The 26802-nt window shown below is 58.6% G+C and overlaps 8 protein-coding genes across 8 annotated transcripts, besides 1 other annotated feature; all 8 read left to right on the top strand.

The window, feature by feature from the left end:
• Positions 1-485: 485 nt before the first annotated feature.
• LPMP_271070 (hypothetical protein) lies at positions 486-4724 on the top strand (the record flags this gene model as incomplete). The annotated part of the gene is made up of 1 exon (XM_010701894.1): positions 486-4724. One exon carries the CDS (start codon positions 486-488, stop codon positions 4722-4724), a length of 4239 nt encoding a protein of 1412 aa, XP_010700196.1.
• A 2295-nt stretch (positions 4725-7019) lies between these two features.
• LPMP_271060 (vesicular-fusion ATPase-like protein, putative) lies at positions 7020-10037 on the top strand (the record flags this gene model as incomplete). Its single annotated transcript, XM_010701893.1, has 1 exon — positions 7020-10037. One exon carries the CDS (start codon positions 7020-7022, stop codon positions 10035-10037), a length of 3018 nt encoding a protein of 1005 aa, XP_010700195.1.
• Positions 10038-10141: 104 nt separating this feature from the next.
• Positions 10142-10670: a repeat region.
• A 931-nt stretch (positions 10671-11601) lies between these two features.
• LPMP_271050 (cysteine desulfurase, putative) lies at positions 11602-12789 on the top strand (the record flags this gene model as incomplete). The annotated part of the gene is made up of 1 exon (XM_010701892.1): positions 11602-12789. One exon carries the CDS (start codon positions 11602-11604, stop codon positions 12787-12789), a length of 1188 nt encoding a protein of 395 aa, XP_010700194.1.
• Positions 12790-14764: 1975 nt separating this feature from the next.
• Positions 14765-16765, top strand: LPMP_271040 (vesicular transport protein, putative; the record flags this gene model as incomplete). The annotated part of the gene is made up of 1 exon (XM_010701891.1): positions 14765-16765. One exon carries the CDS (start codon positions 14765-14767, stop codon positions 16763-16765), a length of 2001 nt encoding a protein of 666 aa, XP_010700193.1.
• Positions 16766-17587: 822 nt separating this feature from the next.
• Positions 17588-18028, top strand: LPMP_271030 (hypothetical protein; the record flags this gene model as incomplete). The annotated part of the gene is made up of 1 exon (XM_010701890.1): positions 17588-18028. The coding sequence occupies one exon, from the start codon at positions 17588-17590 to the stop codon at positions 18026-18028; it is 441 nt and encodes a 146-aa protein (XP_010700192.1).
• A 904-nt stretch (positions 18029-18932) lies between these two features.
• On the top strand, positions 18933-20195 carry LPMP_271020 (hypothetical protein; the record flags this gene model as incomplete). Its single annotated transcript, XM_010701889.1, has 1 exon — positions 18933-20195. The coding sequence occupies one exon, from the start codon at positions 18933-18935 to the stop codon at positions 20193-20195; it is 1263 nt and encodes a 420-aa protein (XP_010700191.1).
• Positions 20196-21702: 1507 nt separating this feature from the next.
• Positions 21703-24381, top strand: LPMP_271010 (hypothetical protein; the record flags this gene model as incomplete). Its single annotated transcript, XM_010701888.1, has 1 exon — positions 21703-24381. The coding sequence occupies one exon, from the start codon at positions 21703-21705 to the stop codon at positions 24379-24381; it is 2679 nt and encodes an 892-aa protein (XP_010700190.1).
• A 1126-nt stretch (positions 24382-25507) lies between these two features.
• Positions 25508-26131, top strand: LPMP_271000 (hypothetical protein; the record flags this gene model as incomplete). Its single annotated transcript, XM_010701887.1, has 1 exon — positions 25508-26131. The coding sequence occupies one exon, from the start codon at positions 25508-25510 to the stop codon at positions 26129-26131; it is 624 nt and encodes a 207-aa protein (XP_010700189.1).
• Between the last annotated feature and the right edge of the window lie 671 nt (positions 26132-26802).

Raw genomic sequence — 26802 nt, 5'->3', positions numbered from 1 at the left:
CAATGAAGCACTTCTCTACGCACCAGGGCCGTTTCCTGGCGATCCGCCAGGGCGTTTCAGTGACCGCTAGCACCGGCGTAGTTGCGTCTAAGGTAACTCGACTGGTTGCAGGTCGCACAACAGGCATGCAATGCCGTTCCGGAATGAGCGCGCTCAGTAGTAGTTTATGGCAATCGTGCGCCTTCTTCTCTACCCAGTCACCCAAGGCGACATCGCTGGCCAAGGCGGCGGCCATATCGTTGCCTGTTGCGATGCCAGGAGGTGCTGCGGCAATGCCGGGGGCATCACCCCCGTGCGCTGCTGCTGTTGCAGCCTCAAAGCCAGCAGGCCGTATCGGCAGAGGTGGCAAGGCATCATCGCGTGGGCGAAAGCGAGGACCGGGGTCGGCGATGACACAGGGGCAGCCGCCTCGCAGGCAGGCGGGTCGGCGGCACTGCGTGTTGCTTGCCGCGGCAACGGCAGCAGAGAGTACTGATGTAAAGCCGATGCGTAGCCGACGTGCAAGCGATCCATCACGCAGACGCGTGACGTCAAAGCAAGAGGCAGCTCGGCTGCTGCAGTCTCTTGCTGGCAACACATCATCTACTGCAACCTCAGTCATCAGCCCAATTTCATCCCACACAGCAGACGAAGAAGGCAAAGACTTTATACGGGGGACGTTTGCAGGAAGTTCGGCGGCGAATACTCCAGCGACAACACCGCCGCGGCGGCTGCGCAGACCCACCGCAAACTTACCGTCGACCTTAGCTGCGAAGGCGGAAATAGCGGAATCAGGGTCGTCGACCACGGCCCAGCTGTTGCAGCACCTACAGCTCACACCCTTTGTGGGGCGCATCACGGAGCGGGTCAAGGCGTGGGCGTCTTCCCTGGCGGAATGGGGGCAGCCGACTTTTGACCCTGCGCTGCGGGAGTGGGGGCAGCAGCTTTCGATGTCCCTGCGCAGGGACTCCTTCGCTGACTGCACCGCCGTTCAACACGCTATGCAGCAGCGGTATGAGGACCAGTTTGGCCACAACCGTGAAGACGTCGCCTTCCTCACCCTTTACGCGCGTGTGCTGGTGAACAACGCGATGTTCTGCCTCACCAGCTTCGAGACGTACCGCACCACGCAGCTGTTGTGCGAGGCGGTGCACGTGGCCAAGGAGGCATATTTGCTCCAACGTCGCCTGGCGCACGACAAGGCTCGTGGCGAGACCGGGACATCCACAGCGGCTGCGACGGCAGATTGTCCCCAGGAGCAGTGCGCCGTGGGTGACCCGGAGTGCCACCTATTTTTCCTGCGCGTGCTCCTGGCCAACGCGTATGCCAGTGATCAGCAGTACTGGAAAGCGGTCGAGCAGTATCAACTGGCGCTGTCCACGATGGAGCGCAATCCGATGTGGTGCCCGGGCCAGGTGGCCCCTGGTTTGGTGAGCCCGTTGCCATTCAACCACACATTGGTGACAGAGGACGCAAAGCTGTTTTACGAGGACAGTGTGCGCGTCGACCATGCCATCTCTCAGGGTCGCGCGCAATTACTGCTGCTCCAGTCGAAAGGGTCCACCGCAAGCTCGGCACGGCTGCTGCAGGTGCAACTAGCAATGGCACGTTTGCACCGACACGCTGGTCAGTACGCGGAGAGCCAGAACCTCTACGAGAGCTACCTTGACGGTGTGACGGAGCACATGGAAAGCGAGGACGTCGGCGGGGCCATGCTGGAGCTGGGCCGACTTTTACTCTACAAAGTGAAGAATGGCGACGCCGCTGTGATCTACCTGGAGGCAGCCTCGAGCATTCTCCTCGAAGACGCTGAGTCTCTGCTACAGGCGGCCGAATCCCACGGTGATCGTAGCGGTAGCGACCGTAGCAAAGAGGTCACCTCTGCAGAGGCGCGCATCGCTGCCGGCAACGCAGCGCATCGCGCAGCTGGCGGTCTCATCGACGCTGCCATAGCGTTTCATGCCGTGGGCAAGACGGGCCAGGCCATTGGGCTGCTAGAAGGATGTTTGCAGCTGCTTGACCGTGCCAATCTCGGTCTCATCAGTGGGTGGGTGCGGAGACAGTACGCGGACATGTTGGCTACTGTCGCTCTCGTGGATCGTGCGCTTGAGGAGTACAGTCGTACTATTGAGCTGCTGCGCGACGGCTGCGGCAACTCCGTTGCTCAACTCGGGATGGCCGGCGAGATGGTGCCTCTTCACTCCGCGGAGGTGGAGGGTCAGCTGGCTTTCTGCCTCCAGACCTACGTCGGCGACCACAAGCGGGCCATAAAGCACTACCGCAACATCGTGCAGGGGTGGCACAAGAAGGATGCGTCGGTGACAGGCGCACAGGTGCGGCTGAACAAGCGCGCCAGGCGCCAGCGCGCTGCTGCTGCTGCTGCTGCTGCGGTCAATTCCACTGCCGCAGGCAGCATGAGTTTATCGGACGGTGCCACTTTTACTAGCGGTCAGACGCTTGCCGGGTCTTTTCCTGCGTTGCCGCGGGTCGACTTGTCTTTTCAACCGGACATGCTGCACTGGGTGCTGAGCAACTACGTGGCGTGCTGCGAGCGCGTCGGTGCCTACGCAGAGGCGATTGGGGTGCAGAGCCGTCTCATCGAAATCGAGGGCGCCTTAGGTGGTGGCGTTGTTGAGTCCTACCTGAAGCTCATTTCCCTCGCTCGACAGGCCGGTGACATGGAGAAGACGCTGGCGCTCTGCTTTTACGTCTTTTTTCTGCCTGACAACATGATGCCAAGCGAGACGCGACTGAGCATTGCAAACAGCTTCGCTTCCTGTTGCCATCGGCTGGGGAACAGTCGCATGGGGTCTGTGCTGCTGCAAGCAGTGCAGCAAGTGCGCGGCGACCACGACTCCTCCTCGTTGGCGCGATACGCCATGGGTCTCAAGACTCTGGATCCCTCTGACCGCGTGCAACTTGATGGTGTGGACATCGAGGCGAGTATTGACTCTATCGGCTGTGTCTTCCGACGGGCTGCCAGCATTGTTGTGGCTGATATGGTTGTCAACAGCGTCGAGGATGAGGAGAAGGCCTCTCGCGATCACTGCAGAGCAAGCGGCAGTGGGAGCTGCGTTGCTGAGGCCGTACTGAAGGGTGCCGGCAAGGAGACATCGATTTCCCCTTCGGCATCCCCCTCTTTATGGACGCAGGAGCGCTTGGACAGTGCGCTGAACGGCCTCATCGTGCTCAGCCGCGGTGCCTTCTTTTTTCACCAAAACCGGTTCATGAAGGATGCGGAGGAGCTGTACGCCTCTGCACTGCAGCACGTCGACCACATCATTGCCTCGGTCCCGGTGCTAACGGCGAGGTACGAGCGAGAGATGGGTATCTTGCTTGTTAACTATGCTACGCTCAAATCTGCGACGGACCCAAGGCTGGCGGCCACTCTTTATGAGCGCGCTGCGGAAGTGTGCCCGACGTACCTGGAGGTGGCGGAGGTGGTCGCGGATGTCTTTGTGCAGTCCGGTGACTACACCAAGGGTTTTGCGTACATGAAGCGCGTCATCCGCGCGAACCCGTCCGCCGCAACTGAAATGCACATGCGACTGGCACGGCTCGGTATGGGTACCGCCTGGGAGACGATGTCGTACGGGGAGCGAATGGAAGTCATGGAGCACCTGCTGAAAAGCCTCGGCGTGGCGCCTGAGCGTGTCGCGTCGGCGTTCGCAGCCGAAGCGAAAAGACTGGAGGGCAACGCGAACAAGATCAACATGACCATGTCCCTCGGAAATCTTGCCCCGCTTCTGCTCGATGGCGTTGCCAGCTGCATGAGCGAGGACGCCGTGTGCTTCGCCACCTATGTTGTGCAAACCCGCTTTCAGGAGATGCAGCTGCTGAACCGCATGTACCGCCGTGCGCTGCTGCGATTTCCGCAGCACGCCACTCTCCTCGTGAACTACGCCACGCTGTGCATGCACTCCGGCTACCACACCCTGGCGCGCAAGTACATTGCAAAGGCGTACGCCGCCTCCTCTGGCGATTTGAACTGCACCATGTGCTACGCCCACTACCTGTGCCGCTCGTTTGACGACCGGCAAGTCGGATGCGGCGAATCCCTGTACGCTCGCTTTCTCGAGAGGTACCCGAACGCGGCCCAGGCGCACGCTGCGTTCGCCAACTACATGGCGGGTGTCATGCCGACCCCCTTCAAGACGGAGCTGCACTTCAAGGCGGCGCTGGAGCTGGCCCCGACGTCGGAGGACGTGGTGCTACAGTACGGCCAGTTTATGTGGGCCTGCACTGATAGCAAGACGGTCTACGCAAACGACGAGGTGCACCGGCGCGTGTTTGACCGGGTCGAGCAGCTCTTCAAGGAAGCCGTCGCCATCAATCCGAACAGCTTCACGGCATGTCACCAGCTCGGCACATTCTACGCGAACCGCCCAAACTGCTTCGAGGATGCCATGACGATGCTGCAACGGGCGCACAAGCTACAGCCGGGCAACATCGAGGTGGTGCGGCACATCCTCGCTGTCTTGCACAGGGAGTGCGTGCGAATACAGAAGGAGGAGCTAAGTCGCGGTAGCGCCGTGGCACTGCAAGGCCTCAGAGCACAGTCATTCTCTGGCCGACTGCGCTCGCTGGTCGATGCAACCAAGGACACGTTTGAGCACGTGCTGAGGATGGACCCCAACGACAAGGCGACGTTGGAGGCCTACGCGCGCTTCGCTGTGGAGGTACTGCAGGACCCGAAGTTGGCCGCAGCCATTTACCGGCGTATCGAAGCGCTGAATCGCAAGTAGGGCGGCAGGCAGTGCACCAGGGAAAGTAAAAATTGGTGGCCTGCGAATATTTTTCTCTTTCTTTTGGTTTCTTTGGCATTCTTTCCTTCTCTCTTCCTGTCGGTTGGTGGGGTGAGAAGCTGGGTATGGGTGCATAATGAGCAGCGATTGACCCCAAGTCGGTCCACACCCAGGGACATAGGTGCTCAGACCGGTACCTGCGTCGCTTTTCACTCCCCCTTTCCCTGTGCTTCCTTCCTCCTCGATCTCAGACGCAGTGGAGAGTGCCAAAGGATACGAAGAACAACACACCCACACAGACAAGTGCCCTGGATCTCCAACCCTTCCGTCCTCAATTTCACTCTACCAGCGTCCATTCCAAAGATTCACGCCCAACGCCTAGATCTCTCTCTCTCTCTTTGTTGTTCACTTTCTTTCTTCACCTTTCAGAAGACGTTTACACCCCACGCACGCCACCACAACTCTCGCTTAAAACAAAGCGGAAGCGCGCTAAACACGCAGTCGACTGCGCGTGCCCCGTGTACCCAGAGTGTACTCTCTTTCATTCGTTTTTTCCTTTTTTTTCCCAGTTGTACCGCCGACGATTCTTTCGGGTTTCTCTGTTCTCTTTGCGTGGTGTGTGCGTAACCTTCTCCTCCCCCATACATATACATACATGCATTACACGTCCCTTGTACAGTAGGCGGACGCGTGTGCGCTTCTTCCTCCTCCTCTCCCCCTCTCTCCGCCTCTTTCCATCAGGTAATGTACCTCGTCTACCGTGTATTATTACGTGTCTGTTGCCGCATGTGCGTGTGCGTGTACGTGTGTATGTGTGTGTGTACGCTGTTGTATGGCTCTGTCGTAAATATGAGGGTTGGACTCCTCCGACGAATGCGCAAAAAGAAACAAAAGGTAGTGATCGTCCATCGTTAGGCAAACGAGTGAGACGTGTAGCACGCTGGACTGGCGTCTATGGCCGGACACGCCCACCCAACATAGCGGCATGGTGCCGCCTTGCGCATCATGTCACTGGACAGGTGCTCGAACGTTCACGTGCCTTTTTCTTCTTCTTTGCCACCGAGAAGGCAAGCCTTGCGTAGGAGCAGGAGCGGATGTCGCGCCGAAGCATCCACCAGTTTTGCTCCCTCCTTGCTTCTCCTCTGTACCCCGTGGGCGGGCTATGCGCTCTGTATGTGCGCCTTTACTCCCCTTTCATACCCGGCTTCACGTGCTTCCCAACCCCCCCTCCTCTGCCCTTTCCTACTTTGACTGCCCCTCCATTGATGTCTGTTCCGTATGGACGCTCCACTCACCCACCTCTACCCATGCCTGTATGCCCTCTGCGTTTCTTTTGTTTGTTGGTTAGTGTGTGTGTGTTTGTGCTGCTCTGCGCCACTGATATTGTCTGTTGAGGCGTGTGACTTCGTGAGGGTTTGCGTCTCGCTCCGCTCTTGCGCTTTTGCTCGCCCTTTTTTTTGCTGGCGCGCGTCCCCTTCGCGGAAGAGCGGCGTGGCCAAGAGAAGGGAGGGTGAAGGGGCGGGAGGGAGGAGGAGGAGGAGGCGTCAAAGGCAAAAACAAAAGAAAATCCGCAGCGGTGCTGTCACACAGGGCATTCTCACAACAACAAAAACGGATAAAGAAGTTGAAAGAAGAGCACTTGCTAGCACGCCGCCAAAGCCCGCGCCCCCCCCCCCGCACTCTCCACGGGGTGCCTTCCCTAAGCCTTAACCCCCATTTCTACGCACAAGTCCGTTTTCTACCGGAAAGTGATCTCAGCAGACGTGCTCTTCTCCCTCGTGGCTGGAGCGTTCTTTTTTTTTTCCTCTCTCTCTCTCTCTGCTCTTTTAGCTTGCACTTCGCCACCGTCCTTGGCGCGCACTCTTTGCGTCATTTGTGTTGTAGGTGTTTCCTCTCCGTCCGGCATCGTCTTATTGGCAGGAGCCTGGCGCACGCTGCCCCCCTCCCCTGTGTGCCTTTCTCTGCTGCGTGCGTGCGTGTGTGTGTTCTGTTAATGTGTGCCCACACCCACTCACACACGTGGTATCGTAGGGGCTCACTGAGTGCATCTCTCTTCTTTTCGAATCTCTTCATATTCATTGTGTTTGTTGTCGCCGCGCTCTTCTCTCTGGCCCGCCCCCCCTCCCTAACGCATACTCACTCACAACCACCTATAGTAGGGCACTCTTCCCTCTTTGGTGAACGACAATCGCGCTTGAAGGATTTCGTTGCACTGTGTTGAGTGTTGTGTGAGTCGCCGTCTCTTGTCTGTGTTGCCTCTTGATGCAGTGCTTCCTCTTTTGGCCTTCTCACATCATGCGTCACTCACCGTATCATCTGTGCCAGTCTGCCAGGCTGAGTATTGCTGTCTTAGCGCTCTCGGTGAGTATATTGACATGCGCGGACGTCCTTGCTGGAGTACAGGTAGAGGATTCTGCTCCAGAAATCCTGTACGTGCGCGGCTGCCGCGACGGTGCGGCAGAAGCACGGGAGACGACCGGGTGCTTTGCAACACGCGTCGGCGTGTCCGCGTCCTCGTCGCCTTCACCGGTCCCAATCGCGAGTGTGAGGCTCTCCTTGCAGGGCGTGCACCTTCCTTCCGAGGTGCGAGACTTGGACAACGGTGACTCACAGGCGGTACTGCACCGGGTGCTGCTGCAGGAGCACCGCCGTCCACCGCTCCTGGGCCAGGCGCAAAGCGATGCCAACACACGTTTGCTTGAGAAGATTGTTTTGACCTGCAACCAACCCACTGCTTCGCCGGTGTTCCCTACGCAGCTCATATCATGCGAGCTGGCAAACCCGCTCCTCAGCCTCGCTGGTGTGGAGGGCATGGCGCCGCAGCTGGTGCGGCTGGTGAGCCAACCGGTGTGGTTCGATGTGCGCCTTGAGGAGCGACGCAGCGGTGAGGAGGTGTACCGAGCCATTAGCGTGCTGCGCCGTGCCGTGGAGTTGCGAGTGACGAACACGACAAGAACCGAAGGCGAGCCGGCGGCCGAGGCGCTGCATAGGGAAGCGAAGAGAGTATCATGGGAAGAGGTGCGTCAGCACCCACTCGAACGTCTGTACGCGCCGTCTTCCGCGTCTCAGGACTCTGCCAGGCTCGCAGGCAAGTCACGCAGCGGCGCGACGGATCCATTCGACAGCGACCCCGCAACGAGTGGCGAGGAGGTGTGGGTGGAGCTCGGCATCGGCGGCCTCAAGCGCGAGCTTCACACGCTCTTCCGCCGCGTCTTTCTCTCTCGGCTTCCATCTCTAGCGCCGCTCACCGAGGCATTGCAGCTACAGCACGTGCGTGGCGTCATTCTCTACGGACCTCCTGGGAACGGCAAAACACTCATTGCGCGCAACTTATTCCGCGTGCTGAGTCCTGACACGCGCCTCTCCGTCGTGAACGCGGCCGACATCTTGTCAAAGTTTGTCGGGGAGTCGGAAAAGAACTTGCGTGACGTGTTCGAGGGGTATGACATCGGCACGAGATCCGCGGAGGAGACGGCGCAGCACGAGAGCGGCCAAACATCCCGCTCAGCGCCCAAGGCCAGTGACCCCAAGAAGAAAGGCGCGCTGCTGGTCCTCGTGATTGACGAGTTCGAGGCACTCTTCCGCCGCCGCGGCCACTCCAGCGATGAGAGCTCTGCCAAAGCGGTCTATGACGGTGTCACGAACACACTGCTGTCTCTCATGGACGGCGTGAAGAGCCGGAATGACCTTCTGGTTGTTGGCCTGACAAATCGGCTGCAGGCGATTGACCCGGCGCTGCTTCGTCCGGGTCGCTTCGAGGTGCTCATCGAGATCCCTGCGCCGGACCTCTATGGCCGCGAGGACATTTTTTTCATTCATACAGAGCGGCTGCGAGAGCAGAACTTCCTCGCACCCGACGTGACGCTGCGAGATCTGGCACTGGAGAGCGGCGGGTTCTCTGGGTCTGACATCGCCGGCACGGTGCGCTCTGCCCTGAGCTACGCGTTGCTGCGGTATCGCATGGATGGTCTTTTCCAGGGCACCCCGGAGAGCACGGAGGCCGGCGAGGGGTCGTCTGGCGTAGCGGACGCGGAGATGATTGGCCACCGCGTGAGCGGCGTTGACGGGTGTGAGCTGGAGGAGGGCACAGGAGAGAATGACAGTATGACTTCCGCGGCTTCGTCGCCTTCACCGTTTCAAGTAACGTTGTCGGACTTTCAGCGCGCCATCAAGGACATCCGCAGCGCCAAAGACGAGGCTTCTGTGTTGTCGCAGCTCTCCACGGACAGCGAGGGGTCTGGCACCGAGGTTGTCGACCACGACGGCACCGTGAGCAAGAACATCAAGAGGGCGACTGCGGTGATTGAGAGCGTGATGCAGAGCAACCGCACCGTGACGGGGATGCTCGCCATCACAGGACCCCCAGGCACCGGCAAGTCCACCCTGGCCCGAGTCCTCACCCGTGTCTACGACTTTACGACGGTGCGCTACCTCTCCTGCCGTCGCCTGGCGCAGCTGCCTGATCACGAGGAGCAGCTGGCAAAGCTTCGGGATGCTCTCCACGAAGCGTCGCACACAGAACGTGGGATCGTGGTCCTTGACGACTACGACGTTCTTGTCGATGTCATGGGTACGGGTGGGTACGCCGCGAACACGCTGCGCGGCTTGCTGTACGAGTACATGCACCGCCCGGGGGGAGTGAGTCGCGCCTTGGTTGCGAACTCTCCTTTGAGGGGTGCTGAGGAGGCCGGCGGCAGCGTAGTTCCGAATGCTGAAAGCCGTGTCTCAGTTGATCGAAGCCACCGTGTGCTGGTGCTCACGTCTTCCCTCTCGTCGGTGCTGCAGCCGCTCTCTTTTGATGCCCACCTGCGCGTTCATACAGTGCTGCGGCGCGGAGCAGAAGCTCTGCTGCAGGAATACCGCGTGGTGGACCCGGAGCATACAGTCAAGGCGGCAGCGGCCTACCCGGTGTCGATGAGCTACCGCACCTTCCTGCGCATCACGGACATGTCCCTGCAGCGGTGGGTGCAGGAGGTTGAAGACGCCGCCGGCACCAAGGAGGACTCGTCGTTGAGCGATGTGGGGTCGGCGGAGTCGCCGATGAAGTTGCCGGCGTACTTTGTAGCATCTGATGAGATGCACACCGTCTACACCGAGATGCACGCGAAACAGGTGATTGAGAACTTTTATGCGGTGGCCGGCGATGCAGCCAGTCGCCGCTTTGTTTCCGCAGTGCGCGCCACAGTCACCAATATGGGTTTAATGGACCCGTACCAAGGCTGGGGCGGCGAGGATGGCGACCACGACGGCGAAGAGGAGGGCACGGGAGATGTAGACGAACTTGTGGGTGGTGCGGATGAGGTGCTGTGGTAGTTTCTCTTCTCGGGTGTTGACTGTGAGTGGTTGATGGATGATCACCTCGCTGCGGCCTTTTCTGAATGTTCTCCACTCTTTCCTTTCTCCCTCATGACGGAGGACACCTTAGCATGGTAGTGGGGTCCAGCGCTCACCCTGTGGGGAAGCCAAGCAGCTTCCCTATCTCTGCCAATGCCGGACCACTGCTGTTGGGGGGCAGGGTCAAGCACCTACGACGTAGAGAGGCCAGAGCGATGCATCGGTACTGATGTCGGTGGTCGGGCTGTGAATGGTGTTGCGTCGAAGCGACCTGCGACAGTGAGCAAGCTTGTCCCACCCACATGATGGGCCGGGTGCCAGTGTAACTCGAGCACACCTCACTCGGCCTCCCTGCCCATTGATGTGAGGGGGGCCTGAGGCCCTCTGAGGGATGCACCAGGTGGCGACCGGCATGATGGGAGCGGCTGCGAGGCAGGGCGGGTAGGTGGGTGGGCTTTGAGGCAGTGACCGTGCTCAGATCACTGAGTCGGCATTGCTGTACCACGTGTGTCTGTGGATGCTTCGCACCACGCGATGGGGCCTGTCGCAGGCCGTGGGCTAGCGTCGGGGTTTGGCCACATGTTGTATGGGAGGAAACAGGCACATTGAAAACGAGACTTCCTCTTGCTTCTCACGGGCCTCTCCCGTGTGCGTGAGTCATCGAGGGCGTCAGAGAGCTCCAGAGGGTGGCGCGTTTGTGGGGAAGCAGAGGTGGACGGAGGTGAACTCGTGGAGTGGAGTGGAGTGGGTTGTCGAGAAGAGGGGGGAGATGCGTCAGTACTTAATTTTCCTCCTTTCAGTTCAACTCATTGACCGCAGTTTGGCGTAGGAAACCACAGCAGGGGCACCGCAGCCGAGAGAAAGAAAGTAAAGAGGATCGCTCAGCGATCACCGACTTCTTCGCCGTGTCGCATTCCGAGACACTGCTAGACCAAGGGAAAGGGGCGTTGGTGCACTGCTGCTGTTTCGGGGCATCGTGCGGAAGAGGCCGCCCAGAGGCGTATGTGGCGCTAGCGGGACTCCCTTCTCACTACGAGATGCTGCTAGAGCGGGGCCCCCGCCTTGCTGATTTGTTGTTCATGCCCGGTTCACTACCACCGTTGACGCGCGGTGCACGGACTGCCTGTTATCTTTCGCCTCTCTCTTCCTTTTCTCTCCTTTCCTGTGCGTATGCACTTGTGTCCTGTGGTGGTAGTGGTCGTGTTTTCCAGCGCGTACACATACGTCTGGGCCGTGAGAACGGAGCACTTGCCAAGCACAGCAAGAGTGGTACGTACACCTTAATTCGAGAGACCAAAGGATAAGGCCGAAGCACGCGCTCTCACATCCACGCTGATACACCTGAGCTCACTCCGTCAGCCACAGGCTCATCTAAAACAAGCACAAACAGGCGAAGAGTAGAGGCATAATGTGGCGAGTGTCTCGCGTGCTTTTCTGCACTGCTGCTGCCAGGGCTAACGGTGCCGGGGTAGCTGCCAAGGCCTCAGGAGTTGTCGCTGACCCTCCATCCACACTGCCTGTCTTCACGACTCGTCCGATCTACATGGATAATCAGGCAACCACCCCACTGGACCCCCGTGTGCTGGATGCGATGCTACCTTACATGACGGAGGAGTACGGCAACCCGAACAGTCGCACTCATCAGTACGGCTGGAGTGCCGAGGAGGCGGTCGAGAAGGCGCGCAAGCAGGTCGCTAGTTTGATTGGCGCAAGCCCAAAGGAAGTCTTTTTCACTAGTGGCGCGACTGAGTCCAACAACATCGCTCTCAAGGGCGTCGGCAACTTCAACAAGGCCAAGAAAAATCACATCATCACACTGCAGACAGAGCACAAGTGCGTGCTGGATTCCTGCCGCTACCTGGAGATGGAGGGCTTCGAGGTGACGTACCTGCCAGTGCTGAGGAACGGCATTTTAGACCTGAAGGTCCTGGAGGCGGCGATCAAGCCCACCACGTGCCTTGTGTCATGCATGACAGCCCATAACGAGATTGGTGTGCTGCAGCCCATCCGTGAGATTGGGGCGCTGTGCCGCTCCAAGAAGGTCCTTTTCCACACCGACGCGGCGCAGGCTCTGGGCAAAGTCAAGCTCGACGTGAACACTGACAACATCGATGTCATGTCCATGTCCTCGCATAAGATCTACGGCCCGAAGGGCTGTGGTGCCCTCTACGTGCGGCGTCGCCCACGCGTGCGCCTTCGCTCTCCTGTCAGCGGCGGCGGGCAGGAGCGTGGTATTCGCAGCGGCACCGTCGCCACTGCGCTGGTTGTCGGTATGGGTGCTGCTTGCGAGGTTGCGATGAAGGAGTGGAAGCGTGACGCGGCGCACACCGAGAAGCTGCAGGAGCGTCTGTTGAACGGTCTCAAGAGTCGCTTGTCGCACCTTGTCGTGAACGGTGACTTGAAGCACCGTCTGCCGGGCAGCCTAAACATTAGCTTCTCCTGTGTGGAGGGTGAGAGCTTGCTGATGGGCATGAAGGATGTGGCGGTGTCGAGCGGTAGCGCGTGCACGAGCGCGTCGTTGGAGCCCAGCTACGTCCTCCGAGCCCTCGGCGTGGACGCTGAAAATGCGCACACCTCTATCCGCTTTGGCATTGGTCGCTTTACGACGACAAAGGAGGTGGACGTCGTCATTGAGGACTGCGTCAGGAACGTCGAGCGTCTGCGTGAGTTGTCGCCGCTGTGGGATCTGATGCTGGAGGGCAAGACGCTCACGGACGTTCAGTGGCGTTAGCTCCGTTGCATTGCTATTCAAAGCGCTCAAAAGATGGAGAACTCGTGGCTCCTGGTACGCCGGCGAAGAGAGAGAGAGAGGTGGGAGTCAGTTTTGTGTCGCTGAGGCCAGCGTGAATAAAGAGCGATGTGCGGGCTTGATGATGTCCCCTCCACTTGGCACTTCGCTCCCCTTCCCCCCCACTCTCGTATCTTCGATGGCCACGTGTTCATCTCTCTCTCTTTCACTCTGTCTGAAACTGCGCGTGTGGAGGGGTTCTTGCGTTTCCTCAGTGCCACGCCACGCCACTGCCCAAAGTCTCTTTTTGTTTTCCTCGGTGACTTCTTCTCTTTTCGCCTCCTTATTTAGCTTTGAGGACTTACTGGGGGACCACTCGTGTGCCGCCGGTTTGTGTCTTATCCTTTTTGGCACCACACTCCCCCTCTCTCTCTTCCCCCGCTATGATCCTGCGCTGGCTGCTGCTGTTGCGGCCCCGATGAATACCATTGCTTGCTGTTGCCTTCTTCTTCTCTCTCAGGCCTGCCTGTTTCAGCGTGTGTCTCGCGAATGCTCGTGGGCATTTGCTGTTCTTCGACCCGGGTGCCACTGGTGTTTGGAAGGTGAGAGGCGTGTAAGGGCCGACTTGTCCAGCATTTTTCGGTTCTTCCTTCGTGCGCCTGTGCAGATTTGTCCACTTGTCTTCTCTTTCCTTAGAGGGTTGGGCTGTGGGGAGGCCATTGTGCAGGGGGGGGGGGAAAGGGGAGGGAGAGACACGGGGGGCGGGTGGGATGCAGTGGTTCACAGGGTATTCTGTGCGACCCGCTATGAGCGTGGCGAGGTGAGCTCCGTACTGCATTGAAAGAGAGGGAAGGGAGACGCCCGGGATCTCTGTTTGCGTGCAAGTCGCTGAGCGGCAAGGGTGAGGGGGGAGGAAGAACAGATGCGCACCCGTCATGTGACTCACAGGCTTCTTTTTATATATTGTTGTTGTGGCTCCGTGATGGGTGAGTGTCACCATGTCCGCTCGCCGTTCCTTTTCGCAGTGGGTATGACTCACGGTGAGGCAACAGCGAGCTGTACGTGGCTCAGGTGCACGTTTGCGCCAGCGAAGCTGCTATACAGAGCCCACTACCCCTCTGTGTGATCTGTTATAACAATGTCTTCTGTGAGCTCGCATCTCTCCAGCAGACTCTGCGTCTCTCTCTCTCTCTCTGTGCCTGCGCGTGTCTGACCATGTCTTATTGATTGTGTGTGTGTGTGTGTGCGTCGCTTCCCTGCATACTCCACCCGTCATCAGGACGGTGACAGCCACTGCTGTATGAAAAGGGGAAGAGGGTATTGTCTCCTTCACCATTCGTTTTTTTTGTTGTTGTTTCTGTTCCCCTTCCCATACTTGCGAAGGGAAAAGAGTGCTGCGTACTCGCGAGTAACTGAGTGACTCGGTTGTCGTCGTCCTTGTATCAATGTGGTGCGGTGTAATGTGCGTGTGTCGTTGTTTTCTTCACCTGATTATATATCTTTCTCTCCCTTTTCGTTGTTTCTTATGCAGGAACAATTGTGTCTCCACGCGTGTGCATCGATGAAGCGAATGCTGTGAAGCTGGTCATCGGCTTTGCAGAGTTGAGCAAGAACGCAGCGGTGAGGTTGCACCACCACTGACATCTTCCTGACTCCATCTTTTTCCGCCCTCCGTGGAGATTTTAAAAAACTGAGGCGATGCCGAAGGTAACGGAGAGAAAATACCGCGACGAGGATAGCACTGGTTTGTCGTACATCGCGCGCCGCACTTGTTGAGATTGATGATGCCGCCGAATCATTCCCCCTGCATGCCCTTCCATGCTTTCCATAACTCTCCGGTCCCCCCTTTTGACACTTCTCTTCTTGCTCTTGCTGGAATCGACCAACGCAGCTCTGTGGACATGTACAGCAGTAGGGGGTTAGCCATTTCTTTCTCGCTTGGACATTTTCAGTCTTCCGGTCCGCTCAGGAAGGAGTCATGTCGGACATGAGTGACCACCTCAAGGGGAAGCTGAAGCACATGGCTCGGCAGACTCCCAACGGGTATCGCAAGCAGCGACCCGGTAGCGGCCCACGGCACTTCGCTGATGACAACTACCCCAACCACGGGAAGCGTCCGCGTGATGAAGAGGAGGGAAGGCAGCAGGACAGCAAGTCCAGCAGCAGCCGGGCTCCCAGTGGCAAGGGGGTAGGAAAGAATGCCAGCGACGGCGGAGAGGGCGAGGTGCTCGGTGTCATCCCCAAAACCACCCTCGAAGATATGGGTGGCTTGGCCAAGGAGCTGCCGGTAATAAAGGAGCTCATTCAGCTGCCTATCCGCATGCCGCATCTCTTCAACTACCTTGGTGCAGACCCGCCATGCGGCGTCTTGTTGCACGGTCCCCCAGGCGTTGGCAAGACGAGGCTCGTCCACGCTATCGCTGGCTCGCTGCAGGTGCCCCTCTTCTTTGTCTCGGCGCCAGAGATTGTCTCCGGCATCAGCGGCGACAGCGAGGCAAAACTGAGGAACTTGTTCATGGACGCCATAGCAGCGTCGCCGAGCATTGTTTTCATCGACGAGATCGATACCATTGCAGGCCGTCGCGAAGATGCCCAGCGCGGTATGGAGAGCCGCATCGTTGGACAGCTGCTTACGTGCATGGATCAGGTGTCGCAGGCGTGGCGGCAGCACAGGAAGGTGGTGTGCGTGATGGGGGCGACTAACCGCCCTGAAGCACTCGACACGGCGCTGCGCCGCGCTGGCCGGTTTGATCGCGAAATCGCCCTCGGCATCCCCTCGATCGACGAGCGGCAGAACATCCTCAATATCATCTGCTCAAAGATTAATTTGTCGGACGACGTCGATTTCTTCGAGCTCGCCAACATGACCCCCGGCTACGTCGGCGCAGACTTGCAGCTTCTCGTCAAGGAGGCGTGCGTCCTCGCTATCCGCCGCAAGTACAAGGAGCTGGACGAGCGCGGTGCTGTGGAGGGTGTAAAGACGGAGGAGCTCTCCGGGTTCTGCGTTACGTTTGGTGAGCTGAAGGAGGCAACGAAGCGGGTGCAGCCGTCGGCGATGCGGGAGGGCTTCACGACCATCCCGAACGTTTCCTGGGATGACGTCGGCGCCCTCGAAGACGTGCGAGAGGAGCTGGTGACCAGTATATTGCAGCCTATCCGGGCGCCGAAGCTGCACCATCGCTTCGGTCTCGATCACCCTGTCGGTGTGCTGCTCTACGGCCCACCAGGCTGCGGCAAGACACTGGTCGCAAAGGCAATCGCGAACCAATCTGGAGCAAACTTCATCTCGATCAAGGGGCCAGAGCTGCTCAACAAGTTCGTTGGGGAGAGTGAGCGCAGCGTACGCATGGTCTTCGCGCGTGGGCGGGCAAGCGCTCCGTGTGTTCTCTTTTTCGATGAGTTGGATGCCCTGGCACCGCGCCGTGGGTCGGACAGGGCAAACCCGAGCAGCGAGCGCGTGGTAAACCAACTCCTGACAGAGCTGGACGGCGTGGAAGGGCGAAAGGATGTCTACGTGATTGGAGCCACGAACCGCCCCGATATGATTGACCCTGCCATGCTGCGTCCAGGTCGCCTGGACAAGCTGTTATACGTGCCGTTGCCGTCGGCTGCGCAGCGCGGATCGATTCTGCAGACCCACGCCCGCAAGTATCCAGTGAATGCTGAGGTGAACCTGGAAAAGCTGGCGCTTGACGAGCGGCTCGCCGGCTTCAGCGGTGCCGACTTGGCAGCCCTAATGCGTGAGGCATCGCTGACCGCGCTAAAAGGCGTGTACAGGTCGCACACGAAAGACGAGCTGGAGGGGCTGGAGCGCGACATCACCGGCAAGAGCGCCGACACGGCGGCTTTGCCTACCATCACGGCAGACAACTTCGAGGCTAGCTTGGCAAAGATCAAACCATCGGTCTCTGCGGCGGATCGGGCAAATTATGAGAGCATGAGCCTTGAGTTACGCAACAGCGCCAAGAGTGTCGGGTAAGGCAAGACATGTCCTCCCCCTTTCCCTCCCTGCGCAGGGGTAACCTGAGGCGCTGTCGGAATTCCTGCGTTCGAGTCCTGCCCCGTGACCGCCGTCTCTCGTTTCTCCCGCGTGCCTCCCGCCTCCTTTCTGCTTGCTACAGGGGTGGGGGGGGGGGGCTGTCTTTCTCTTTCGGTATGGGTGCCCAAGTCTCTTTCTCGTGTGTGCTTGTGTGTGGGAGGGAAGGCGGGGTGGTAACAACGTTTAAGGCATGTCTCTCTTTGTCTCAGCTCCATCAGCCTATGCAAATACCGATACCCCCACCCCACCCTCTCCGCTGATTCTGCGTGTACGACTGTGCACAATCGGAGAGCAAGGGCGCGAAAGGTATTGCCAGAGGGGCAAGGAGCCGCATATGCGCACATGTGTGAGACAGACCAAACACGTGGGCAGTATGTCTTTCACGTGTGCGTTTTCGATGGGAGTGGGCGCCGTCTCCCGGTGCGTAATACGGCACTCGCTGGCCTTCCCTATTTTTTTTTTCCGGGTGGATAACGCGCACTGCTGCTCAGTTTCCCCCCCACTCCCCCTTCGTTGCCCAGGTGCGATGTGAAGAAGGGAACAGCAAATCCTGTCGTCCTGCCCACTTGTTTCCCCTGTTCCCACACCGGAAGAGATGCTCTTTGAAGTCCTCTTTTGCTGGGCGCTTACTGCTGAGGCTGTCGTATTATTCTCCTCCTCCTCCTCTTCCCCCCCTCCCCTCCCCCCGCCTCAACCAATTTCGCCTTTTGTTCCTTTCATTCAATGCCGATAGCAGGAAACATAAAGTAGGCGTAATACGGCATGCTACGCCGGTGCCTGGCACGGCTCGAGGTCCCGCGCCCCGCGGTGGAGCGCCGCAAGCGTCGTAGCCGTGCTGGCGCTGGTGGTAGCAAAAAGGTCGCGTCTCGCAGGCCTGGCATCCCAGACCTGCCTAAGAGTGCTGGTGGTTACTTTTTCCAACAGCTGCGACCGCACCTGCCTATTCGGTGGCAGTACGACTGGCGCTGGACCAGTCTTAAAGCGGTCTGGGTGGTGGGCTGGTCATCGTTCATCTGTTATGTCGCGTACGTCATGTTCTTCAAGTATACGGACAGCGACATTGCCGAGCAGGCGACTCAGTACACCTACGTGCGCAACGAGCGTGGAGATGTGGTAGACATTGGTTTCAAGCCCATTGTAGACGCTGGAAAGCGGGCCCGACGCCGCGCTGATCGACTTCTTGATCCTGATGAGTGGGACTAACGGATACCCCTCGGGGGGGGGGGGAGGGGAATAAGAGGGGAGAGAATGGCAGAAGGGTGAAGCTGCTGTTGTGCGCTAAGCATCTTTCCTCTGAGGCGTCTGACACGATGCACCTCTTTCTGTATGTGTGCGTGTGTGTCATGGGGTTTGGACTGTGTGTATTTTGCAAGGCTTTGCGGAGAGACGTTTTCTCAGCTGCCTTTCTCCCTCTTGGGTCACAGGTGTCACCGTAAAGCCATCCACAGTAAAAGCACAAGGGTAGGAAGGGCTTTGACATGGCGAGCAGGTCACCCCGTGGCCGGTTTTCTCTCGACAAGGCACCTCCTTCCTTAGTGCCCTATGTCTTGCGGCACTTGACGCTTTTCATCGCGTGCTGGCGTGTTGAGCAACAGGCGTGATAGGAAGTCGTTCCACACGGAGGTGCAGCCTTCTACTCGCACACCAACGACCTTGGAAATACTGTATGTGGGTGTTGCTGTGATGTGACTCCCTCTCATTGCCTTTCGCTGATTTCTCTCTCCGATGATCTCACGTGTCGCTGCTCTCCGCTTTCTCCCTTTGTGTGTCGACCCTCTCTTTGTTTTTACGCGGTCTTTGGGGGGGGGGGCATAATGGAACGGGGCTCTTTGGCTACCTGTCGGGGCGCTCTACGCGCGGTTACAGCCGGTCACTCACGAGAGACAAGCGAAAAGAGAAACAAAACGGTGGGAGCGGAAAGGCGAGCGAGTGCCTGAAGACAGAAACAAGGAGCGAACAGACATCCTCTGCGCCACCGCCACCGCATCGACGTGTATGTGTGTGTGTCGACAGCCCTGTTCAGTAGGGCTGCTCTCTCTCTTTTCCTTTTTATCGCTTTACCTGGTTCCACAACCCACATATACATAGGCGACTCGCTTCCGTTGCCATGCAGACGGGCGGCGCCGGCGACTTACCAGCGCTACCGGCCGCAAGCGGTGCGCTCACTGACGACGTTCAGAGCCCACGCCAGGCAAATGCAATCGGTACTTCGTCAGAGGGGATGACAATGACGAGCTTTCGAGCACCACTTCCATTCGACAGGTGCACTATCTCCTCCCAGCAGCGCCGCGGCGGCAACCTCGTTTTGTTTGTGAAGTCCAACGAGAACGAGTCGGAGGTGGCGTCGAGGGGCACGACGCTCGGGTCTCAACAACAGCAGTATTCCAACGGCGGCTGTGCGGATGGCAATATAGAAAGCTCAAGCGAGGAGGGCGACCAGGGCGTTAGCAAGGATCAGGAAAGGCTTCTCTCTGCGGTCGTCTCGGCATCTGCGGGCGCGATTGGATCGGTGGGTAGCATTACCACCAGCGCGGCGCGCAAACCCCTCGTCATAGCTGCCCTTGTGCTGCTCTATTTCATCCTGCTCGACATCGTTCTTTTGAGCGGGAATGAGAGACTGAGTCGTGTGTTGCGCCGCATGCGAGCTGCCGATGACGACGCGCTGATATTGCTTTCCACCAGCTTGGTTCGGCAGATGTCAGAGGCGAAGCGGGAGGTGCGGGATGCTGTGACGGAGCGCGGTAGAAACATGAAAGTGGAGGAACTTGCGATGGTCCGACAGAAGGTGAAAGCGCTGGAGCGGGCATGTAACCGCAGCGTCTCACGCCTGCATGCGAAGCTAATGTTTCCTGGCAGCATCGACGATCTCTTCTTCCTCATTGAAGAGCATTCTACATACGACGAGAGACTACGTGACTTGGCGGCGCACGAATTGCTCTGGACGACGACGGTGATGACCGAGCAGGTCGTGCAGGTGAGGGGAGGCGGTGCGGAGGAGTCGAGGTCACGTGCGCCGGGTACAACAAGACCAGCGACGCATTTGTGGGCCGAGGATGGCGATGAGCTCCCTTCAGTGGAGAAGGAGAATGTAGATGCGGAGTTGAACTCACTGCGTAATGTGCGACTACATCGTGTACGTGGGAACAAGGCGCCAGGCATGTCGGCAAGGCGCAGTTATGCGCAGCGCCGCTACACTGGGGCAAGAGGCACTGCTGCGTTGCGCTGGCAGTCAGGCCACACGAACAGCTTTACGTTCGCAGTACACGGGGCCAAGAAGGCACTAGGGGGACTTCTCACAGTTCTTCGGAACAAGTGTGTCGCCTTTGTGCTGATTTGCGTACTGCTCTCCAGCGTGTTGCGGATGGGCTGATGGTGCGAGGGAAACAACCGCTCACGGCGCGGTGTGTGTGTGTGTGTAGGGCAAAGGAGGTGGGGATGGATGTACGTCCGCTCGAGCATTGCATCCAGCGGATGGGCAAACGTGAAGGACGTTTATCATCGTCCCAGTGCGATGGCTTGCCACCGCAGCGCCGGTTCTTACTCTCTGGGCATTGGTACCTCTTTGCGCCATCTCCAGCGCTCACGTTTCTTCAGCCGCTCGATGCCATGTGCATTGGGCCTCTCTCTCTCTCTATATGTGTGTGTGTGTGTGTGAGCAGGTTCTGAACATCGTTGTTGCTCATGCACTTTACCTGCTAGTCAGTCACTCCGTCGCCGCCACCATTAGTCTTCTTCCCCTTATTTCCTGATTTCTGTCCGCAGTAGTTACGAAAGCTTCGCGTAGACGCACGTACAGAGCCCCACGTGCGTCGCACTTCCCTCTCCTTCTCTTGGTGTGATCGATTAGCATGTCGATGCTGCACCGGTGATGTCACCCGCCCAGTTTTTCTTTCTGTTACGCTCTCCTCAGTGCCCTCTTCACAGTCTCGCGTGCCCGCGCCTCTTCGCTCGCCATTTACTATTGTTTGCCGTGCTTGTGTATAGCGCTTCCTCTTCTTGGTGTTCTTTATTGCTTACAGAGTGCTTGTTGAGGCGGTGTGTGTGTGTGTCAGTTGCTAACGCCTAGGAGCATTGAGCTCCTCTTTCACACGTTTTCCCCTCTTCCCTCGTCTGCTTGTGCTCTTAAAGCGTGTGCTCGTCTTTCAGAGATGCACAGGAGCAAAATTCATTACCGAAGCTCAGCGGTCGTGTCGATGGTACCGGCAATCTCCTAGGAGCAGTAGAGGTATTGTGGAGGAAGCGGAAGAAGAGTCGTCTTTACTGGTGCGCACCTTGTCCGCTCTTTCGACGGTGTGTTGCGACAATGTGTGTGTGTGTGTGTGTGCTGGGGGAAATGTAGAGCGGCTTCCGAAGTACTTCTTCGCGTGTGCTCGCTCACTCATTATCTCCCCTCCTCCTCCCTCTTTCTTTTTCTAGGAGGCGTTGTGCCGTGCAACCAACACGCACACCCGCACACACTTGCACAGATGGATACCGCATGATAAGAGGTGTGCCGTCACTGCCCAGAATGTGCTGTGGCGAGTCTATCGCCGTCGTCAGCGTGTGGAAAAGAAAAGAGAGCATTTCTGCCGCGAACGCAACTGCCCTTTCAGTGCGGTTGGTTTCGGTAGAAAAACAACCCCCCTCGTCTTCCCGTTCTACTTCGTCTCTTTCCTCCTTTGCGCTCTTGCCATTTCCACCTTGTGTGCCATGCTCACACAGCAGGAGCGTTTTCCATCTGCTGTGCCGCTCCCTCTCCCGCTCCACCGGTGCTCCTGTGGTGCCTCCTCTTTCCGTCCTTCTGTACTCGCACTCGAATGTCGCTGCGGGTTGGTCGATCGTACCTTGGCAGCTGCCGCGCCTTGGCAGGGGCCCTGCACGTCAGCCAAGCGTGGCGCATGCGCTTCGACAACGCTGCACCACCACCACCGCCGCCGGAGGCGACGGCCTCCACACCTACGAGCTCATCCAGCACCACGTCGGCGCCGCCACGTGTGTCATACCGCACACTACCCTCGAGCATGTACCCCAAGGAGGTCAGCTCGGACTTCACACCCTTTCCGCTGCCGAAACACGACGCATCCATGGGCTTTGGACCGCTGCGCCTGCGCAACGTGCCGGACATCGAAGAAGCTCGGGCACGTATGGCCAAGGCAGCGCAAAGCCCGCCACGAGGAAACGCGTCCACGCAGCTCAAGGAGGAGGACAGCGACGGCGCCGAAGCGGTGTCTGCCTTGTGGGAAGAGCTGAGCGGCGAAACCACGGTGACATCCGTTGGTGTTGCCGCAACTCCAGCGCTAGCCTCGTCGCCAGAAGCACTAGAAGCGTTGCCACGTCCGTCGGATCCGCAGGGTGAGGACCTGGGCGGCTATCACGTCCACCGGCATTTTCCACTGATCGATGTGCTGGAGTGCGATCGAAGCGTAAACGAACTTCTCGCGCAGTTTTGGAACCGCCCCCAGCGCGAGGCGAGGGCGGCGACAGTGCTCGACTTCGCCGCAACCCTGCAGCGGCGCAGCAACGACGAGCTCACGCGCGTCCTCTATGAACTGAGTTCCCTCTTTGAGTGGGATGGCAATGGGCTTCAGTTTATTGCCGCCAAAGTGGCCAAGTACGGTCGCAGTTACACTGTGTCGAGCGAGTTGACCAAAGCGTTTGTCCACTTGGTGGACGGGATGACAGTGACGTTCGTCGAGGAGCAGCCGCATCGCTTGGCGGAGTCGCCCGCGCTGCTGGTGCAGGTGCTTCACTTTCTGGCACTAATAAAGATCCTGGAGCCGAACAAGTGGTACACGCTGAATCCCAACGCGCCGCAAAATCGTGCCGACTACATGCATCCGCGCGGCGTGAATCGGACGTCTGCTCACGTGATGACGGGCCGTGTGTTGCTCGAATTTCTCGAAGACATGGTCACCAGTGGACACGACTTGAAGGGTGAGGACGGCATCAATGAGCAGCAGGAAGGCCTGGTGCACTCTCACCTACCGCAGCACACGACATACCGTTTCACCGAGGGATGGTCGGAGAACGACATCCTTGATGTCCTGGCGGGGTTCTCGGGTATCATGCCCGATGGCAAGGCGCTGTCACCCGTCGTATGTGCACTGCTGGATGAGCTGTGGATGCGTTGGTCTAAGGTGGACTTTGTGTTGGCCGGGCCTGAGCAGGCGGCGCAACTGGAGCGTTTGTACATGATGCTGCAGGTGATGGACATACAGCGCGACGCCGTGCTGGATGCGCTGCTGGGTGGGCAGCTTAGGGCCCATGACGCGGCACGATCCACACCAACGTCGCCAGCGCTGTTTTGCGAGCGCGACGACACACCACCACTGACGTTGGCGCCGGCACTCACGCGAACGCGCGGGCCTGATTTCTTTTCGGCTGTCTCGCGCGACAAGCGGACGGAGGTCAAGGAAGCCGCCTTGCAGCTTCTCGCGTCTAGCTTGGCGAAGGCGCGCGATGACGGCAATGCGGCGCTGCACCAGGCCCTCGTGGAGAGTGGTACGGAGCTTCTGCAGAGCTTGGCGTCTAAGGCAGCAGCGCTTTTGTTTGCGCAGAGGGAGCAGTTTGACGTGATGGCGCTGAGGGCGGTGCCGCACATGGCGGATGTGGCAGAGCGGCTCGTCGAGCAGCGCACTGAGGCTCCGTTCTTCCCGCTTACTGCGTCCGCAGGCGGTCTTCCTGACACTGCTGCCGTGCTTGCCCACCTTAGTTTGCATCCTACACCGTACCTGGTTTTCTGCAAGGGTCGTCGTGTCCACCCGGTGCGAACCTTGGTGTCAAACCTGAACCACGTAGCAGCAGTAGAGAACATCTTCCTGCTGCACTCCAGCGGCGTTTTGAAGTGCGTGGACGCCCTTGTTGCCGTCGCCCGGCGTCTGCGCAGCGGCAAGGATGCGCTGATCGTCACCACCAGCTGTCTGCGGGCGCTGCAAGTGGCTGCCCAGTACGGAGCGACAGAGAAGCGCCGTGCGACGGCTGACCGTGCGCTGAACATTGTGTCCTATGAACTGGAGACAGGCCGTGCCATCCTCACGCCAGTCACCGACGAGCTGTACCTGCACGACGCCGGCACCTACTGTGATGAGGACCTCATGCTGTGGACTTTGGCCGCCTATTTGGCGCGAGACGTACCCCTTGTGAAGGTACATACGATTATGAGTAGCCGGAGCGCCGCACGAAACCCCCAGCACACACTGCACGGTGAGCACAGCCCTCTCACATCGACAGACGACCTGTACAATAAGTCAACGCCGTTCCTACAGTCGCTGCGGAGCAAGGAGCTGCGCGCTGTCACCCACCACCACGTCGTGCAGCGCCCGGTGCGAGATCGCCCGCAGACTCTCTACAATGTGAGCCCAATTCGTGCCCGCTTTGTGTACCGGCGAGACAAGGCAATGTTCGACAAGTACCATGTTACGGCGCGCAACCTAGCACCTGGGTTCAGCCAAGGTGCTCTGAACAGCGACCTACGTGCGCTGGGCTTCTACACACCGGACCATCCACAAGTTCCTTACACGCCTGTGTCAGCGTTGAAGTGTTGCCCAGTGCCTGCCACTTCGCCCGCCGTACAGTGAGGCAACTTGTGTCTTGAAGCCGTTGCCCTTTTATGCGCAGGGACGCGAGGGGGGGGGGGGAGGGAGGGAGGGAGGAGTTTTTGGGCCTGCCAGGGTGTCGTCTTCCAGTTTCGGCGATGCTAAGTCCTGTCACGCAGCTGTGTTGGTCTTTGGTGCGGATACCGCTCTCTGCGCCGCTCGTGTTTCGTGGTGTTGGTTGCTATTGCGTTGTATCCCCGGAAAAGGACCCCTGTTCATCACACAGTAAGCCTAACAAACGCATGAGAAGCCAACAAACACCGTATGGCGCAAGTACAGCTGACTATCCGCTACAGGGTCGAGCGACGGAGAAGGGGGTGAGCTGCAGTGTTCATGCGACGTGTCAGTGACTTTTGCCTTCCTATACCGCAAAATCGCGTGTAGGTGTGAAGCTTTTCTTCGTGTACATGCCTGTATCACAGCCGCCGCTGCTTTCCCTGGCTGACTGTTACTTCTGTCCTTTCGCCTAAGGCGAGCGAGCGTGTGTGTATAGGGGGGGGGGGGGGGGGGAGGAATGGGGAGGAGGCGGCGGCAGTGGTCGAAGACCAGCATAGATGCCGACTGACAAGTGCATGGATTCTGAACTCGCTTCGAATTCATCGCGATACTTCTGCTTGCTCTCTTCCGTCGCGTGTTGCTTCAAACGAGGACACATACACACACGCGCATCGCCCCCACGTTGACACACACACGCACACTGGCTGGCTCTTTTGTGTGTGTTTGTTTTTCGCCTGGCGTTTCGCTCTTCTCAACTTCACTAATTAAGCAAGCAAGACAAGAACCAAAACGTCAGGCGTGTAATTCTGCTTCTGCCGTCTCCTCTTTCCCTTTGGCAGCCACAGGCATGCACAGTCCCGCGAGGTACCTCACCTTACCCACATATGGCCTCCTTGACCCTCTGCGCTTTCTCCCTCACATTCTTGTCGTGCGTTCTGATTACCACAGCATTGACGTCCGCTTCTCCCCCAAACCCGCAGACTTTTCGAAAAATCTTCTCTCTGGTTATTCACCTTTGTCCTCGTTGTATTAAAAGGTCTGCGTGCCTCTGCTTACTTCCCCTGCACGCGCGCGCGCTCTTTCTCTACTCGATCCGCTTTACTAAAAAAAAATGTTCTCGCAAGCGAAGCAGGACTCGCTGTTCTCCCTCAGCAGAGGTCCGAGCGGCATCGTGGCTAATGATAAGACGAGGAACAAGCCTCTCACGCAGGCGGAGAAGTACGAGCAGGCGCTTGTCACGGCAAAAGTGTTTCTGGGGGACAGTCACGCACGCATGGCGAAGTCCATGGACAAGTACAACGCGGTTCTGAACAGCAACTACTGGTTCTATGGGTACTTCGGTGGCAACATGGTGGCGACCATGGCGGCCTGTTTGGCGCTGGGCAACCGCTGGTCCTTTTTTAGGGCCTACAGCGGCTGGATCTCAGTCTTTGGCGGCTACTTTGGCGGCAAGGCGTGTCTTGGCGCTCACTCGAGCGTGCTTCTCGGTGGCGTCGTGACACAGCTGAATCACGAGATCGAAGAGGCGAAGCGGATGGATGAGCAGACGGACCACATCGTGCCAGACTACCTGCGCGAGGCGGACAGACTAACACAGGTGAAGTATGAGCTGATGCCGACACTGCCAGAGGCGGTCGAGGCACGTGCCCATCACACAGAGCGCACCCTCGACGACCGTGCCAACGCACTAATTGAGGCGTATATGAAGCGCAAGGAGGCCCTCGAAAGGAAGTAGTGACGTGAGGGTGGGGGCTGTAACGGAGCCAGGGAGCACGGCACAGTTGAAGCGCAGAAGGAGAGAGAGGTGGAGCGATGCTGCTGCTCGTTGTTTGGCTTGGTCGACATCTGCGCCTACTGTTGTTACCTCCACCCCGACTCCTCCTTCAAGGGCATGCCCATACATCCAAAAGAGGATTTGTGCTTTTCTCCTTGAGTTTCCTCATTGCTCCGTTGCTGTGCGGTGCTTCTCTTGCCTGATCAAGAGACCAACGCCTGCGTGGGTGACTCGGGGCCCATGCAGGCAATGCGTGCTTCTCACACATCATTTTTCGTTTTCGCGTGCCCGTCGGAAACTGCAGGAGGAGGAGGAGGGGGGAGGGCAACGTAGAACGCAGCGAAAAGTGATCCATGAACGATTTCGTCACCCTGTCCGGGTCACTTTGGACTCCACCAATCGCGCTGCTGCTGCATACCACAGCGTCCTTGCCGTTGGGCGCACGATAGCGGCGCTTTCAGGGAGCCCTCTCGCGGTACCAGCATTGTAAGATGGAATTCTCTTGACCTGGCAGCTACGCGGGGGGCACACCCAATGCCTCCTCTCCATCCACCGCTGCTTCTTCTCGTGGCCCCTCTGCATTCGCTTTCGTGCGATGTGGGCTCAAACCAAGCCAAGGAAGGACTTCCCCA

The sequence above is a fragment of the Leishmania panamensis genome (assembly GCF_000755165.1).
Source record: "Leishmania panamensis strain MHOM/PA/94/PSC-1 chromosome 27 sequence".
NCBI classification, from domain to species: domain Eukaryota; phylum Euglenozoa; class Kinetoplastea; order Trypanosomatida; family Trypanosomatidae; genus Leishmania; species Leishmania panamensis.
Note: the sequence above shows the minus strand (reverse complement) of the source record. Positions and strands in the feature narration are given on the sequence as shown.